This window comes from Lissotriton helveticus, chromosome 7 (assembly GCF_964261635.1).
Source record: "Lissotriton helveticus chromosome 7, aLisHel1.1, whole genome shotgun sequence".
Taxonomy (NCBI): Eukaryota; Metazoa; Chordata; class Amphibia; order Caudata; family Salamandridae; genus Lissotriton; species Lissotriton helveticus.
This window is the reverse complement of record NC_136068.1, coordinates 970,576,484-970,595,231: the sequence shown is the minus strand read 5'-3', so window position 1 is coordinate 970,595,231 and position 18,748 is coordinate 970,576,484. Positions and strand designations below refer to the sequence as shown.

At 42.8% G+C, this 18,748-nt stretch overlaps 1 protein-coding gene across 13 annotated transcripts in view; it reads left to right on the top strand.

Annotated features, from left to right (window-relative positions):
- RNF130 (ring finger protein 130) overlaps nucleotides 1-18,748 on the top strand; it is a 684,518-nt gene that overhangs the window by 136,562 nt on the left and 529,208 nt on the right. For all 13 annotated transcript variants that reach the window (XM_078653555.1, XM_078653553.1, XM_078653551.1 and 10 more), the window contains exon 2: nucleotides 8,613-8,804. In XM_078653555.1, coding sequence (XP_078509681.1) covers nucleotides 8,613-8,804 — 192 coding nt within the window. The remainder of the gene's footprint in view (nucleotides 1-8,612; nucleotides 8,805-18,748) is intronic.

Below are 18,748 nucleotides of genomic sequence, written 5' to 3'. Positions count from 1 at the left end.
CAGGATGGGAGGCGATATCATATTTCTACACACCCTGGATGAGATATGCTGCATTGTGCAAGATGGCCTTAAGGGATGCCCGTGTAAGAGGCCATGGAGCAGGGTGTTGCTACTATCTAGATACAAGAGTATGAAGGCTTGAACATCAGTTCAGAAGTTGTTTTTTGCAAGAAACGATTTCACTTTTATTAGAAGAGAGAATAGGTGCCTGTCAGGGGTGTAGCTTCGGGATGGGTGGGGGTATGTTTAATTCCCTAATTCATGTATTTTTCGATAATGAGTTGGATACAGGTGCTTTCAGTCGGTATACAACCTTTACAACGCAACTTTTACCACGACCTACCATTACCACGCATTTTTTACAACGCAGGATCCATTACAACGCATACCATTACCACGCATGTATTTACAACGCAGGTACTTTTACAACGCATACCATTACAACGTAAGTATTGGTAAGTATATTATTTTATAAAAAATATTATTTGGTTTTTTGGGTAAAGGGGTATTTTTAGGGTTCAGGGTCAGTTTTCAGTTTTTTGGGTAAAGGGGTATTTTTAGGGTTCAGGGTCAGTTTTCAGTTTTTGGGTAAAGGGGTATTTTTAGGGTTCAGGGTCAGTTTTCAGTTTTTGGGTAAAGGGGTATTTTTAGGGTTTAGGGTCAGTTTTCAGTTTTTGGGTAAAGGGGTATTTTTAGGGTCAGTTTTCAGTTTTTGGGTAAAAGGGTATTTTTAGGGTTCAGGGTCAGTTTTCAGTTTTTTGGGTAAAAGGGTATTTTTAGGGTTCAGGGTCAGTTTTCAGTTTTTGGGTAAAGGGGTATTTTTAGGGTTCAGGGTCAGTTTTCAGTTTTTGGGTAAAGGGGTATTTTTAGGGTTCAGGGTCAGTTTTCAGTTTTTGGGTAAAGGGGTATTTTTAGGGTTCAGGGTCAGTTTTGGGTTTTTGGGTAAAGGGGTATTTTTAGGGTTAAGGGTCAGTTTTGGGTTTTTGGGTAAAGGGGTATTTTTAGGGTTTAGGGACAGTTTTGGGTTTTTGGGTAAAGGGGTATTTTTAGGGTTTAGGGTCAGTTTTGGGTTTTTGGGTAAAGGGGTATTTTTAGGGTTTAGGGTCAGTTTTGGGTTTTTGGGTAAAGGGGTATTTTTAGGGTTCAGGGTCAGTTTTGGGTTTTTGGGTAAAAGGGTACAGGGTAAAAAATTAAATATAATTACATTTAAATTACATTAAATTAAATTGATTAAATTAAATTACATTACATTATAATAATATTTAATTATATTAATATTAAAGTAAATTAATTAATTAAATTAAATTACATTATATTAATTTTAATTAAATTACATTATATTAATGTTAATTAAATTAAATTAAAAAAAATATTATATACTTACCAATACTTACGTTGTAATTGTATGCGTTGTAAAGGTATATGCGTTGTAAATACATGCGTGGTAATGGTACTTCGTTGTAATGGATTCTGCGTTGTAAAAATTGCGTGGTAATGGTAGGCGTGGTAAAAGTATGCGTTGTAACGTCATACATCAGCTTTCAGTCAGGTATGGTGAGATGTCTGTTGGATTTCAGCAAGAATTACATACAGACACAACAAGCATTTGCAATGCAATAGGTCTCGCATTTATGCGAATTTTAGCTATTGGCATTGTAAACGACAATGCCTTCTATTTATGTTTTGGATTTTAAAGAATAAATAAAAAATAGCTTAAACTTTCGCAAATGCAACACCGAAGTCAGGCGAAGCACGGAAACCCTGGAGCTGTTCTTGCTGGCGCTGCTCTGCTGCTGCCTCTTCTCCCGGGCGCCATCCCTGTCTCGCGGCTCCTTCTTCCGGCCCTCTCTGCTGCTGCTAATGCCCGCTGCTGCCCTCCGTGATTTCACCCAAAGCAAAGAGTCGGCAGCATCACTTCCAGCTCCATTGTAAAAACACATCACATGGTTATTTTGCGATGTTGCTGGGAGCGATGTCGCCAACATTCTGGTTTGGGTGAAATCATGATCGGGTGAAAGGCATGCACTGCCATGATTTTATGTTAAAGAAAAAGGAGTTGGACGAGCTGTGCACAACAAAATGCGCAGATGTCCTGGTTTAATGTAAAAATAAATCAAAAACGAGCTGTGCGGATGTCCCTCTTGGTGGGTGTGGTCCAATTGTGTAAGTGAAAGCGCGCATAAGAGTACTGCAAACACAAACAAAAAGCGGCCCCCATTGCTAAAGCTTGCGTCCCACGAGTGGTGTTTACATTAAGAAAAGAGTTCTTGCTAAGGGCTAATACAGGCTATACTGAAAGGACACAGTAAAAGGTCCAGTCCTAATGGGAAGTTACAAGTGAAGACAAGGCGGTACTAAGGAGGAACAAACAAGCCTATTAACGAATCAGAAGCCAGAGTGTATGAAGGACAATGACACAAGCCAGTGAAAAATATGGGTGGAGAGTGGGCAGGGCTTCAAGTCCATATTCCAATACAGCATGCCTTGCAGAGCAGTGCTTGCCCTGCCCAGGCTCAACCTCAAAACGCACACACACTCTCCCTCTCTGTTTTGAAAGTCCTCCAATTTGTTTTACAAAATATTGTGTTCTCTCTCAAAGTACTCCTTGAATTAGCCTTCATTTCCCTTTCCACTGTCACTTAGGCCTCTCTCATGCACTCTGCGTGTCCGCTAATGTATTTAAACATTAAATGCCATCGTAATTGTCGGAAAATCTGAAGCTCACACACCTCCAGTCTTACTGACCAAGCTACGCCCCTGTGTTGGTTGAGGATGATGCTGACGTCCAGGTTGAATCTAAGTGGCTTGACATCAATTGAAAGTTGGCATTTTAACCAATCTATCTGCCACTGCGGAATCGAGGGTCACCGTGAAGGAGTCTACTATGTAAATGTAACATATCAGCCTTAACCTTCAGTCCCTGCCCAGTACAAATCTCAGTAGTATTGGAGAAATGCTGTGTTGATCCCTGCCTTCATAAAGACATCCTGTCCTGAAGCGTCCTGCACTTGGAGAATGGTATGCCCATGGCCCTCTCCCCGATTTATCTCACTCAGTGTATGCCCTGGCAACAAAAGCTCTGTAAGCAAAGTGGCGCAGGCGTTCAACCAGGGCAAACTGTTTTTCTCTCTCCTTTAGCATGTACCCCCTACCTTTTGGGTCTCCTCCAGCTCACGGGGAAGACCATCAGTCACACTCATTTTGTTGGAGATGCAATATCTACGAATCACCACTTTCAGGCTTCCCACTGCATCCCACCGATGTAGCTGATTCTGCTTTATCAAGCCAATATTGCGCAATACGTTCACTCAGCAGAGACCTAAAAGCCTGTTCCCCAAGCACCACAGGGTCCAAGCACCAAGTAGAGCTGCTGGATCGAGGCGCGGACCATTGGAGGGAGCTCAACACAGGGGACTCATCAGAATATGTTTTCGCCAGATACTCCACTCCTGCCACCCTACTGCACATCACATTGAAGGTATAAATTGTGTTGAGTCCGACCTCAAGATCATGTAATCCAGAGTGGTATGAAGACATCCGTGACATTGGGGCAGGCAACAGCATGGCTACTACTAACAAAGCTGGGCAGCTATCTTGATGTGGGCCGGATGGTGGCAGCGACCATCCTGCTCAGATCGCCAACTCCATTGAAGCATGCTGGATGGCTTCTGGGGCTCCCCCTGGGTCACAACTGCCTCGTGGCTTCTTTCGTGGTGGGTGGGGATTGGCCGGGGGCATCCGGGCGGAAGTAGATTGCAGCATGGCCACCACTAACAAAGCGGGCCGTCATCTTGGTTTGCTCTGGGCTCTGGCGGTGTCGTCACCCTCTGCTCACCAACCCTGTCCCGTTGTTCCGGGAGCCTCGGAGGCATAAGGATGCTCCCGCAAGAGCTCGAGCACCTAAGGGCTCCTTTCCGGCAGGAGCCAGGCGTGTGCGGCGGCTGGAAGTGGCCGGGATTTCGCAGGCAGTGAGGAACTCGCGCAGTCCGCGTCCTCGGGTAATGGCAGCTGACCTGAATCTTAATGCAGTTAACTAGTTGTAGAACACCAAGCGGCCATGTATATGGAAGAACAACAGAGGACAGTATGGAACCCTAGGAGACTCTGCAGGTGATAGAGAGCTTTTGGGACCAGTAGGTTCCAACATACACAAACTTGTGCCAGTTGGAAGACGGAAGATGTGTATTAGGGTGTGGTGATGGACTGCATCAAAGGCAGCTGTAAGATTCAGCAATATCAAAAGGCAGGGCTCATCTTCACATTTATTCAGGAGGGCATTGTGTATGATATAGGAGGTAGCAGACTCTATGCTGCTGCGTGCTCAGAAGTCAGATCTTTAGCCGTGCATCAACTTGTTAGTATTAATGTGATCAGGGAGATGAGCATAGGCTACTTTTTTTAGTCCTCTTTCCTATGAATGGTAGGTGTGTTAGGCTGATAATTGGTCAAATCATCAGGGTCTTGTACAGGTTTATTTAGGAGTTAAAGGTTCTACCCTGTTTTGAGAGCTTCTAGGAAGATGCCTTGAGTGAGTGAGGGAGGCATTGACAATAGTGAAAGAGTGTCCCCAGAGAGAGTTTTGATGAAGGACGAGGGTAAGACACCATCACCATAAGAAGTGGCTTTTAGGGAGTTGAATGTGTAGGTGAGATCTGCAAGAGATGAAGCTTTGAAGCATGACCATTGCAGGATTTTGTGGGAAGGGTTTAACATAACAGATGAAGCAGGCTTGGTGCTTGATTTACTGGTGGATCATCTGTATTTTTTCTATGAAGGACAGATTGACAGCATTGCAATTTAATGTGGAGTGAGGAATAGGCAGGTCAGGCAGGCGGTAGTGCTTGATTGTCTTAAAATGTGGTCTAATTCGATTGATGGCTTCATTGATGGTGTTGGTATAGTACTTTGCTTTGGCTGATGTGATGAACTGTCTAAACGTTGCGTAGAGGGGCTTGAGTATCAAGATGTCATCAGGATTCCCGTTTTGCTTTCATTTTGTTAACTTTTTTCAGAAGGATTGTTTATCATCAACAGGTTGTTTAGAGTGAAAAAAAGCGTTGAAGTTGATCATAAGGGCTTAGTTGTCAGATCTGGAGTTGAACGGGTGAGATGGGTTTAGACATTAGGTTGTCTATGGAGACGTCTTTGAAGGATTTTAAGATTTTGTCTTCTGTTATGGTTCGCGCTTGGTTTGTTGGTAGGGCGCTGAGCAGGGACATAGGGATGACAAAGTAATTGGCCCAACCCAGGCTTATGCGTGGTTTGCATAAGATTGTTGGTGATAGTAAGGAGAAAACGCCAAGGATGTTGTCTCTGAAGTGTGTTGACTGTGTGGAATGCTGCATCACGCGGAATGTGTCAATAAGGTTGCAGAGGGTGTTCCTTGAATTTATGAGCTTGGGTGGTTGAAGACACCTATGATGGTGGGTGGGCATGTCAGGTGGATGAGATAGCAAGGAGATCTGAGATGTCTTCACTGAAGTCCTAGTTCTGCCCTTAACGCCTGTAGATGACATGGCAGATGGTGATCTGAGTTTCAGAGAGTTTAAATGACATGTCAGCAGCTCCTCGGAGAGGAGTGTCCTTTACTTGCCAAGGAGTGCAGCTCCTGGAGTACTTATGAATGACAGCAAGGCCTCCTTCCTTCTTATTTGCCCCGTCCACGTGATCGATTGTGTCCCGTGTGGCGAATGGGACATCATAGGATGTGCGAGCATGTGGGGGTGCACCACTTTCCTTTGATTAGGAGGGCTATGTCTGAAAAACCACAGTCCAACGCCAGAAAGGAGAATGGAGCTTTTATGGATGACAAAAATTAAAACCAATATAACACCCTCAGTCTAATATGGAAAGCCAAGCAGTTAATCATAAGCATTGGCAAAACCAGTAGGTCTGGCTTTAATATGGTAATACATGCAACATCAGCACTTGAAAGTGAGATGCACAAGTGGGAGCCAACAGGAGAGGGGGATGTAATTAAAAAGTAGCCCCTCGTGCAGCTCAATTCAAGCACTGGAGTGGAAGGGAAAGAATATGCAACAGCCAATAGAATTCAACAAGAGATGAATTCTCTTCTCAGTTGAGCCAAAATGTGTTTGACACAGTATCAAGCCATCGTCTGAAAGCGGCTGATTGGAGAAAGCCTATAGTTGAAAGGGGTGAACCTATGTATCTATTGTTGGCAATATGTCTTTGTGACTGTGTGCTGTCAAAACACAGACCTAAAAAAGTACACAAATAAGTCTCGGATCTTGTAATACGTGTCGGACCTTGTTCTTTTAACCAACTAGATTTCTCTCCACTCCAAATCCAAAACTATACTCCCCATGACACCACAACAGATTAAGAGGAAAAGGCTGAAAGCGGGAGCAAAATGTGGAATGACACCAAGACTTCAGAATGGAATACGATTGGACAAGCTTGAAAACAAAATACTTCAACAGCAGTTACTTAGTCTTAGTGGTTATCCCTTACAATGGGGTTTCGATCTTTTAGTTTTTTTGTTTTCTAACTGGTATTTTGGTATTTCTAATTGGTAAATTTTTCATGTTGTACGTTTGCAGTTTTTTATTCTGTTTATTTCCTGCACCTTGAAATGTGGGTTTCCTTGTGTTTGCATATAAAAATAGGAAAACAAAACACCCAAGCGTACCAAAGGTGGTCTGTTACCAGTGTTGTCATTCCTCAGGAGCTACTCGAGCCCTGGTACATTGCATTTCCTGATTACTAGCTAGAAATGGTATCTTCTGATCATCCCTTTCAGAGAAACCGTACACCTTAAGCGTCAACGTTTTTTAGATACCATAGCAGCTGCAGTTCTGACCGCATTTGTAAAGCAATGTTCTGTTGCTGAGCAGTTTTGTTTGCAAAACAGGAATCCGTTTGCAGTTGACTGCTTGTCTTGCACTTTGTTTTGCGGTTTCCGTGTACTGGGAACTATACGGTGGAGCATGTAAGCCTAACAAAGAGCATGTGAATGCCACCTTCAGTGGCCACTGGCATTGAATTGCATGTTATTGAAGCATTTATGCAGTACTTACTATCCCTATGTGCACGCAACACTGTGTTGGTTGTGTGGTTGGAAATAGGTTGACTTTGTTTTAATCCTATGTGGGAATTGTTTCCATATCATGTCTGATGACCACTGCACGATGACCACATAGGTGCAGTTATCGTGTTGTGGGATGCAGAGTTTAGCAGTGCGGTGTATGAAAAAGGGAAAGGGAGGCATGCAGTTTATGGTTTTAAATAAACTGACAGTTTTGAGCATCTCGGCTGGTCCCTTTGTGGCATTTTTAAGCTCAGTCTTCATAGCTTGTTACTTAGCTGGTTTGATCTGGCACGCTGCAGCCTTGTAGTGTCTCAAAGGGTGCACTGCTATCCAGAAGCTTAATGCATTAAATCCATCTTGAGTGAATTTCCCAATGAGTTGGGCCAATGTGATTCTTATGTTCAAATACATTTATGAGTATACTTTAAATCAGGTGTATTATTCATTTTTCACCAGTGCCCCCCAATCCATTGTTGTATAGCCTTATCAGGAGGCTGATATATTAATAGCATTTCTAAAGCACCTGATATTGTAGAAACATACCTTCTGGGTGCCTCAGTGTACCCATCAATTTACCCAACTATGACCAAATGCATTACGCGTTCAAATAGCTGTTCACAGTGTGACTCACTTCAACATTGTAGTTTGCCGGATCAGCACTATGCATCCTCTGTCCTGTTAGTAGGTGCTCAAGAGTAGCACACTTTATTTTCATGAAGTTGGATTGTCTTTCTGATTAAATGTATGCACAGAATTTCCTTTTATATATAGTAATATAGTTTACATCACTGGGTTATCCGTTCGGCGATATTTTGCTTAATGTTTATGGTCCAGATTAGGCATAAATTGGACCAGAAATGGTAGAGAGAGCTGCTGGGATAGACTTTATTAATGTAATTCCATATCTAATTGTCATCGGGAGATACCAAGAAACAGTCATAGAATGTCGCTTGTCGGGACCTGTAGTGGTGGGCTAAATTAAAGTCAGTTTGTGTTGGGTGGCTTATTGCACTGGACTGAAGTGTTTTTTCCACTGGTTATTGTTGATTATTAAGATTATTATTGTGCTCTTAAGGAAACTATGCCATGCATTTACTACAGTTTCTATGCAGTAGATTAATTTAATAGGAGTTATGTGTGATCATAAGTGGGAGAGGGGGTTTGTGAATTAATGCAAATGGTTGGCGGTATTAATAGATGAGCAACTGGAAATTAGTCATTATTAAGTTGTAAGACTATGACTTTTAAAGGATAGGTTGTGATCTTTGAAATGAGATGTGGTCAATTTGCAGATATACTGTAATAAGGACTAAGACAAACATGCATGTGACTTAGAGTCAGCTTTAGTCAGAAGATGCAAAGTAAGTAGAGGATCGTTGGAAAGAAAGGGAGAGGCCACAATTGGGAGCTTTAAGTCAAGGCCAGTTTTCAATAGGAATACAGGGGAGGTTTTTTCTGCAGGGATCCGGTACTGGTTGTTGCTTTATCTTTGAATATGCATGTTAACAAATAAACAATTCATAATTAAAAGTTGATTTAACATGTTTTCTTCTCTTGGTAGCTGATCGATTGGGCTGTGACCCACAAACGCGCTTCCATGTGCCACCGAACACAAAACTCTGGATTGCATTATTGCAACGTGGAAACTGCACCTTTAAGGAGAAGATCCTGCGAGCAGCTTCCCACAATGCCACAGCTGTGGTCATCTACGATAACGTCACAAAAGATGAGGCCGTAACCATGACCCACCAAGGTAAAGCTAGGCATGGGGCAGTCTGTTCTTGGATCATGTTTTCAATAAGAATGCTTCCATGGAGTGGGATGATGTTTTTCTAGAGATGGGATACAGTTTATTTAGTTGTTGTCTTGGGACATGTATAAATTATGAATATTTTGTGGAAAGAGAATGATCTTTTCAGAGAATGCTGAATTAATTATGATCAAAACTGTATACTGATGGCTTGCCTCCCCCATAATCATACATGCAGGTCCTCACACCATAAATAGTTACAACTGCCACAGCAATCATGCTATCTATTTGCCATAGTTACAGAAAAAACGTTGTCTGTGTTTATAATCTAGTTGTCACTATCAGACATGGTATATTAATTCCCTCATTCTAACATCCTGCTCTTTTTCCCTATTGACAGTTTTCAAAGTTCAGTTGATTTTTCAACTGGACAACAACGTTTTCCAAAAGACTTAAGCAGTTTTAATTTTCCACGTGATTTATATGTTATACTGATTTTGGTTTATCTTGAGAGTGTTGGTTAGATGAATCTGTTTTTATTGAAAACCATGATTGGGGTTATTTATTAAGATGGCTATTTAGCCAGCGCCTGTTTTAACAGGCGAGGCTGTTTTGTCAGCATTTTTAAATAGGGTTGAATTACTTTTTGAATGTTTTCTACTTTTGATGAAATGCAAATCACATTACTCTTTTTCCTACTGTCTGAACAAAGTTGTATATGACTTAGAAGCTTACAGTTGCCTTTAGAAGAATACTAAACATTTTCCAACTCCTACACATTATTGTATGTCTTTGTTTATCATGGTATTTTGTGTTTCTGTTCTTCTCTGAACACCTCGAAATACATATGATGGGCTCCATAGCACTAGTGCTCAAAAACCTCGGACCAGTCCTCGCTAGGGTGTGGGCAGTGCCATTCAGAGTGAAACAATCCACAGCCGTAGCTCTACATCTGCGGCGTCAGGTGTCTGCTTCAACCTCGTACCTGGCCATACCCGGGGGGGAAGCGGTATAACTGATGTAAGTATTTGAAGTAGATGAGGCACAGCCTACCATTTGGGTATAGCCTGCCAGTTTGTTCACAACAATATGCCCTTTCTTTGACTGTAAGCTCAACACCTAGGGTGACTTCCCACCTCAGTCTATCAGTGTGCTGGGCCAGTGGGACTTTGGCCTGTATGGTACAAAATAAAGAAGTGACGAAGTGCTTATTGGATGCATTAGTGATAAGAAGACCCAGTTCTTTGCAGGGAGTGGGTTCTGATGGAAAGGAAAGGTAGTGTTCTTTACAGAAAGCCCGGAGTCTAAGCTATATGAAGGTGTTCATTGCAGAGCGGTGCTCTCCCCTCACCATTGTTGAGGAGTTAAGAAACTGGTCACCTAGATACATAATGCCCACCTTGTGTATCCCCATGTCTGTACTCTGCGGAGAACCGGTGTCTCACTAGTCAGGTAGATAAGTGGATAGTGGGTTAAGCACTGTTCCTGGGAGTAAAGTGTAGAACGTGACATCCGTCAACGGATTTTGTCCCAAGCCAGTAGTGTACCAGCCACCATGTTGATCTCCGTGTGATACACCTGGATGCTCGGTCTAGCATTGCACTCAGTGCATGGGGAAACATTGCATCATGCTCCATCGCCACGTTTGTTATGTGAGGGAAGTGGGTGTAGCCAATAATGAGAAACGTGTGCCTGGGCGCAATTATAGTATAGTTCAAAGTCTGGTGTACTCTGCCCCCATCCCCCTCCCCACTCCTACACAGGGTTGGTACTTCCCAACAAATTCTGGGTTGTTTGCCCAACCAGCCAGGGAGATGTGTGAATTGAGTGTTTTGAAGAATGCTTGATTTAATGTGATGGGTACATTGTAGAATAGATCAAATGATCTGGGTAGTTAATCGTTTTCATTAAAGCTAGTCTGCCCATCAGGGACAGTGTCCAGGATTTCCATCTGTCAACTTAGTCTCCAATTTTCGACAAAGCCACCCCATCATTTTCAGAGAAACAGTATCTTTATCTTGTTTTATCCTTCTTCCTTAATATTATACTGATGACAAACACCAGGGGATGGGAACCTCCAAAGGGCAGATTCGGGTGCCTGGAGTTGTGGTGATAGTCATTTGGTTCTAGTTGATCGTGATCCCGAAAGGGTCTTGAAAAGAGTGAATTCCATGATAACCGGACTCAGGGTTCAAGCTGGTGCGCGGCGATATACAGCAATATTGTCCACGTGGAGGGACACAATTAGGTTACGAGGGGTAAAATACATCCCTCTGAGAGTGTGCATCTGTCTGATTGTACATGTCAGTGGCTCCAATGCCAGTGTGTATAAAAGTGGAGAGAGTGGGCAACCTTGACGTGTCCCCCTTTCGACTGTTAAGTGCGGCGATAATAGAACGTTTAGTTGAACCCTGACTGATGATTTATTATACAGTAATCTGACGCAGTTTATGAAAATAATAGGAAACTCCTTTCTAGAAAGGATGTAAAATAACTAGGCCCGTTCCAGGGATTCAAATGCCTTGGTGGCGTCCAGGAATACCACCACCGCATTCAGGTCCGGTTTTAATTGGTGCATCACTGCAAATAGTGATCTAAGATTGCGAGAGGTCCTTCACCACAGTAGCCTGCCTGGTTGGGTAGAACGAACTCCGGAAACGCTAGCAATTGCTATTTAGCGAACGCTTTGGCAAGAATTTTAGCATCTGCTGCGAAAGGACAATGAGCAAAGAAAGGGACCATCTCACAGGGAAAACCAGGATGGGTTCCCCAGCGGTCTACAGCGCCAGGACACTCTGGTAGAGTAACAGTGCGCTTTACAAGTATCCCACATTTACATTTACATTTACAATAGGAGTCGTACTGCGAGGGGGTGCTTCTGTGGTTTTAAAACGGCTACGATTATGGCCTCTCTGAATGAGTGTACTATTCTTCTTGGCAGAGCTGTATTATACACCTGCAATAAGCTGGGGCTAAAAGCTTAGAGGAGACTTCGCAAAATTCCATAGGGATTCAATCACACCCAAGAACCTTGTATGTGGGAATGTCTGAGATCACAGCAGTGATCTAATCTTTAAAGTTTTGTTAAGTATTAACATATTCAAAAGCGGGCAAGTGTTCTACTGTAATTTGCACACCAATGAAAATGGTGGATTTGCGTAATTAGATTAGTCATTTGGAAAAGGATACTTCAACCAATTTAATAACCCAATCTGATTAGGTCACAAAACAGTTGAATGTGAGCCTCCTTAACCATTGATATTTATTGAACAAGCAAGAGGAGAGCCTTCTGAAAAATATGTGCCAAGTTCATACTGCACCAAACAACATTAAAGTTTAAAAACACGTCACAATAAAGTTCCCATAGGGATGTTCAATCTCAAGAAAAAATCAGTAGGCAAAAAGATTCGAAAATTGTTAAAAACGGATTCGGAGAACTAAATATTGTAAGTAAAAAATGTCAGCAAAAAGCTCATATAGCAATTGCAAATGTAAATGTCCCATTTCTCAAAAGTAGTCACCAAAAAGCTGTTCTTTTGGTCAGAAAACAAAAACGAGGAAGAGTTACCAGCAAACTGTACTGCTTCTACAGGCCAGGTGGTCAGGGGGGAGTTTTATCTTCCATGTTGGTGCACTCCAATGCTTTTATTGTTTTCGTGACGACTCTTGGGCACTCCAGTAACAGCTCCATGTGTGAGATAGACCTGTCTGCCTCTGCTTTCTCCTACGAACACGAGTCCCAATAGTGTTTTTATGCTGGCTAAGTCCCTCCTTCAGCCCATCTCCCCTGGGCAGGTTTTTGGCTCTCAATCCCAGCATGACTTTCAAAAGGTACAGTGCATTCCACTCAGAACCGACAAGCTGGATTCTCTACAAATAAAGGAGCCCGTCTCTGTCTTTTGTGCCCTTGTATCAATGAACAGCAGTCCAGGAATTTGACCCTTGGACAGCCCTTCCAGGTCCTGGATGCAAGTGGAGATGAGAACCCTTCAGGTGTCTTTGCTCAGCAATAAGAGTTATTTCTTTCTTTCTTCCAAGCTCATAAATATTCAAAAGAGGTGGTAGTAGGTTTCTTTTCTTTTTCTATCCACTCTAGGGATGGAAAATGTCCTGTTTCTATGGAAATCCAACATCATTTTGCAGTACTTCCTCTCTGTTTTCTCTAAACCTTCCAGGAGTCTTATTTAAGATAACCACTGCCACCTTCCCATTATAGAAGTGTAGTATCCCCTTTCAGGTTCACCACTACGGGAATCGAGGAAGCCTCTCTGCCCTGTTCTTTAATCAGTTTTCCCTCCTCCCATCGATGCTGTGAGGCTGAATAGGTGTCTGTGTCCTGAATCCCTATTTGAGGATTCCACCTGAAAGTGTAGGTTGTTGTGGAAGTGTTTTTTGTTACCATATGGTTGTGTACCCGCCCAGTTGTCTCAGCTGGAAGTAGTCGGTGTATACACCACTTTGGGCTTCTTGTTAGGTCGAGCCTGGGCAGCGCATGCGCTGCTCTGCGATGCATGCTGTATTCAGGTATGGACTTGAAGCTCCTCCCATATTTTTCATTGACTTGTGTCATTGTCCACTGTAAACTGTGGCTTCTAATTGGTCAATAGCCTTAGTAGTCCCTCTTTAGCACCACCTTGTCTCAGTTTGTAACCTCCCATGGGGACACCCCCGTTTTATGTGGACACATTCTCTCCTAACACTTATAAAAAATCTTTATTGAGTGGGGCCGAACGCATTTGCATTGCTATAAGTCTCGCATTTGCAAGAGTTTAAGCTATTGGCATTGTAAATGACAATGCCTTTTATTTATCTGTCCTAAAAACAACATGTAAATAAAAGGCATTGTCATTTACAATGTTAATAGCTCAAACTCTCGTAAATGCAAGACCTATTGCATTGTAAATGCTTGTTTTTAAAAGTGGCCACCTTGTCCTCCAGGAGGCAAGCAATTCACACCGAACTTGCATACTAATTACTGTGACTCCAGGGAAGGCAGATAACCAAACTGGTTTTAAATCTAGTTTATGTTTAGGCTGCACTAAGTACACTTTTTAAAACTTTGTTTTTCACTACACTTATCAAACACTTTTTCACAATTGAAGTAGATTTTTGATTTAAAAAAAGGTCAAAAATAACTTTTACGTTTAGTTGTAAAAATCGACTTTTATTCACAGTCTGGCCTGCACATGGGAAATGTAAATTTCCCAAACACATTGTCAGACTTCTTTTGGCAACTTTTCACTGCAACAACATAATTCTTCTTTAAGTTTGTTATGTTCCACTTATACGTTAAACACCAAGCCGCGTAAAAATACAGGCCATACTTAGGGGTGACTTACTAAATGTGTTAAAGTATGTTTTCTATTAAGAGCCATACACATTATTCATATATGTTAGTGGGTTACATACACAACGCAGCCCAGAAATGACATTTAACTTTCATGTCGTTAGTGCATTTCTTTGACCAACTTACAGTAGTGTTACTGGAATGCTAAATTAGCTGATTGTTCATAGCCATTTTTACAGTACATATTCAGGGATAGAGCTCATGAACAATGGCACTCAATGGCAGTGTAACAGGGCATAGATTCATAATGGCAGCCAAAAGTAATATACACATGAATGGCAAGAATCTGGGCGAGACTAAGCAGAACATGTGATTTGCTACAGTTTGTTAATTACCATTGACCTCTGAGAGTCCAATCCCAGCAGCATAGTTTGGGTTTTGTTTTGACACTTGGAAAGGGCTTTTGTTATCCCCGAGGTATCCTGAATCATTTTCCGGATGATTCAGTGAGTAGCTACTCCATTTTTATAATTCATATAGCGCTTTGTATTACTGATGAGGTTGTGAAGCGCTCTAAATTTCATCTGATTCTAGTGCCGTCTTTGGAGTGCATGGATAAACGAGTGTTTTTGAAGTTTTGCCTATTTAGAACATGCTGGGAGAGGTGTGTAGCTCTTGGATACTTGGGAAACGAATGTTGCTATACTTCTAGAGTATTGGCCATAGGCGCTTTCATGTGTAGAGATGGAATCTAGCGTATGTGGATATCATTGATATGAATACATGGGTTTCTCGAGGGTATAAGCAAAGGGGACAGAACACTCACCCCATTAGAGGCACTGCTAAACAAATGGAGCAGCACACTGTGAAGTTTACCTCGGAGCAACGTGACCTGAACCTACGAAAAGAAATTGTAACATGACCTGAACCTATCTATGAAGGGAAACTGTTAAGCCTCAAGGGCCTATTATATGAAATTTACCCAGCAGCGACAGAGGATTAAGACCATTGTAATCAAGGGTATGATTTCAGGGAGTATTGCATGGAATTCTAATCCGTTTGTTAAGCATGGTTAATGATTTGTTGTGTGGGTTATTGAGGACATGTCTTGGTATAATGCATGAGAATTGGAAGTGTGCTCAGTCGATTTGAGGGACTCATGTCACAGTGCAGTTTTATTGCAGGAGCATAAAATTAATGTGAGGGATACAAACTGAATTATGCAGCATGTATGCTTCAGTAAACAGGTAGATCGTACACCTCTTCTAAACTCCATGGGTGTTTTAAAAGGATATGGTCAGGAGTGGAGCCAGGTTGTTTTTGAGGTTCCTCATTTGCCAGAAGTGTCTGAATTTTGATTGTAGGTGTAGGAGTCTTGTTCTATGGATCAGCTAGTGGGTAATGAAGTTCCTCGGGCCACATTGACCCATTGCTAAGCTTTGAGAGTATGGGTGATGTGTGCACACCTACTCAAGTTTAGCAGTTGTCTTGCTGAACCATTCTGGATTGGTTGTTTTTACTGATTAGATTTCTCCTGAGACTAGTATACAGCCTATTGGTGCATGATAGACTTGGCAACACTAGAGTTATAGAGGCAAAAACTCTGAGAGTCGCAGATGAAGAGACAAATAAATGTTAATGTAGTGTCTGTTCAGCATACAAATTAGTCCATATATGTCCAGACTAAATGCTTTGTCCGGATCTTAGACAATCTGGTATCATCACCAGTAGTTGTAGCAAGTAAGCTTGAAAGTGTCAATATTTCTGGGAGCCCTGCACTTTATCAATAAAGTACACAGATCACAAGTGTACGCGCTGTTCCTAGCTGCCGATGCCAAAAAGGGTGCACTGGCCATGCCTGTGCAAGATCCTCTAAAGGGTCTGTCTCGGACCCAAATATAAGGCGTGTCTCGCTAGCATTTGTGCAAACCATGTGGTCACGGTTCCGATTGATGAACGAGCCTCTCATGCCTTCTGAATTAGAAGAGGATTCAACAGGATTGTCTCTTGTCTCCACCTTCAGTTGCTCTATACATAGAGCCTGCAATCTCAATCAAAACAAATCCAGATATTCATGGTGTATCGTTTGGCAAAGTGGTCCACAGATTGTCTTTATGCCAGTGATAAACTGCTAACGCTAACAGATCCTGTTCACCCACTCCCGCCCCTCTTAGAGAAAATATCCAAATTTGGAGAGGTGGTTGGTTCTAAGATGTAAACCTACAGAAGTCCTTACTCCTAAACCTACCCCTTCTTTGACATTCAGTAGAGACTATACAGGTGCACTACCCACTAGCGGGACTGCGAAATAGATAACATATTTGGGTATCAAGATCTTCTCCTTTATGGAAGATGCAGCCTGGACAAACTTCTTTGGGGTTGCTGAGCTCTATGCAAGACCGCCTACAAAAGCAGAACAAAATGGCTGCTCTCCCTAGAGCTTTCTATATATTGGCCCATCTCTTCTACTGCGACCGCGATCTAAGGGATCGCAAAAGCATGCTTGATGGCCTGGCCTTACCGTCTGACAAAGACCAGTCTTTTGAACAACAGAACCTTGCCTTGATTGATGGGGGAATAGTTGGCACTTTCAGTTCTCAGACCTGTCCCAAGCGGAAGGCAGGGAAACAAAAGTGGCAGTTTGCTGGGGGTCAGCGCCCTCCCTCGTCAGATGACGATACACCATCTTGACAGTCTGGCCTCTCCCGTGGGTATGTAGTTGGACCTCTCTGATGCTTTGGGAACTGTCCATGGAGTGGGGGTACTATTCCTTTTCTCCAGCCAGTAACTGATTATTCTTCCTTGTTGTGATTCTGTTTCTGTTGTGGTGGGAACATATGGGATTAACCACAAGCTCACTCCTTCTCCTTTGCTGTCTTTAATGGTCTTTTCAAGTATCTTTTCTATTTTTCTAAATTGTGTTTTTCTGATTTAACCTTTGTTTGGTTGCTAACAGCTGGCCTGGCGGCCTCTTTGCTGCTTCTCTCACCTTCTGTTATTCACAGTTATATATTTTGTTAACTCATTATTGTTGCTGACACATGTATACATACTGCGCCCTGTTGTGGGTGGGAGCCACACCCATACCGTTGTATTCAAGACACACTAGTGATTTGTACACATGCCTCTCTATGACCATCCTCCACTTTGTATTCCTTAGCATACACAGCCTTTAAGCCCCACTCAAAAGTAGGGCTCGGACACAATGGTTACATCACAACGAGTTGGACATGGCACTCTTACAAGAGAAGCATCTCCTCTGCGTGACACTGAACACCTTCGCTCATACTGATACCCCACACAATTCCACATATGCTCTACCCGCAAGACCTGGAGAGTAGCAATTCTGCTTCTTCGTGACCTCCCTTTTACTTTAGACAGCACCTACAGGGATCGCGAGAGGCTGCATACGAGGCACATTTGGTTCCACTCAAATGTCTATAGCTTCAATTTATGGTCCAAATGGAGATCAGGAGGAGTTCTAAAATGAGCTTTTTCCGAGTATCTCCCACTTCCATTGAGGCGAAATAATACTTGGGGGTGACTTTAACGTCTCCCTAGACCCCTGTTTAGACCGTTCTCAGCCTCAACGAGATTAACCTTGCCCTCCCACAGCTCTGATAAAGGCATATTGGACTTGACTATGATGGACATCTGGCGCCAGCATCACCCCTGAGAGCGGGGCCACACGTTCTATTCCAGTGTCCGCAGGACATACTCTAGAATTGATTACTTCTTATCTTCCGGGTCTTTATTGCCCAGTGTTGTCGACACCAAAATCGATGTTAGTGCTATTTCTGACCATGCCCTGGTGTGGTTGATGCCTAGCTTGGTGGCCCTACAGTGCCCTTTCCTGCGGGCATGAATTCTCGATGATGTAGCACTTATAAATCCAGTTCTCCGTATTGTATCAAAGAATCTATCAAACACTACTTTCCTGAAAACGACACCGGCTATGTTTCGCCTGCAACTCTCTGGAATGCTGCGAAAGCAGTTTTCCAAGGAGAACTTATCTACCATACGGCTGCTTTTAAAAGGGTGAACAACCTTCGCCATCAGGAGCTAGAGACTCCAGTACGTCAGGCAGAGGCATGGCACACAGAAAGGGACTCCCGCAGGACTCTGCGAGACTTGCAGCACCTTCAGGGCGAACTTGAACACCTCTTAATGAAAATAGGTGCCAAAACGTTGCTCTATGTCAGCCAAACATATTATGTAAAAGTAGACGAGGCCGACAGACTCTTAGCGCATACTTTACGCATCATAGCTATCCGTAAACATATCGGGGAAGTTAATGACGATGATTGTCGTTGCTGTTGGGAGACAGAGGGGATCCTTGAGGTTTTCAACAGCTACTATTCCACTCTCTATCAAGCTCAATGGCTTGATACCCAGCATCATGATGACTACCTGAGCTCCTTTGCCACCTCTAGATAGATCTGAGGAACTGCGCCTGCTGGAGGAGGACATTACTGCAGATGAGAGCAGGGCGCCCTCCCTTTACGTAAAACACCTGGCTGCGGTGGCTATACAACCCCATTTTTTAAAGCCAATGCTTCTCTCCTAATTGACCCCTCATTTTTGACAGCTGGTGTGGTCACGGATACTATGGCAGAATCACACATTACTTTCCTCCTGAAACCAGGTAAGCCCACTTATC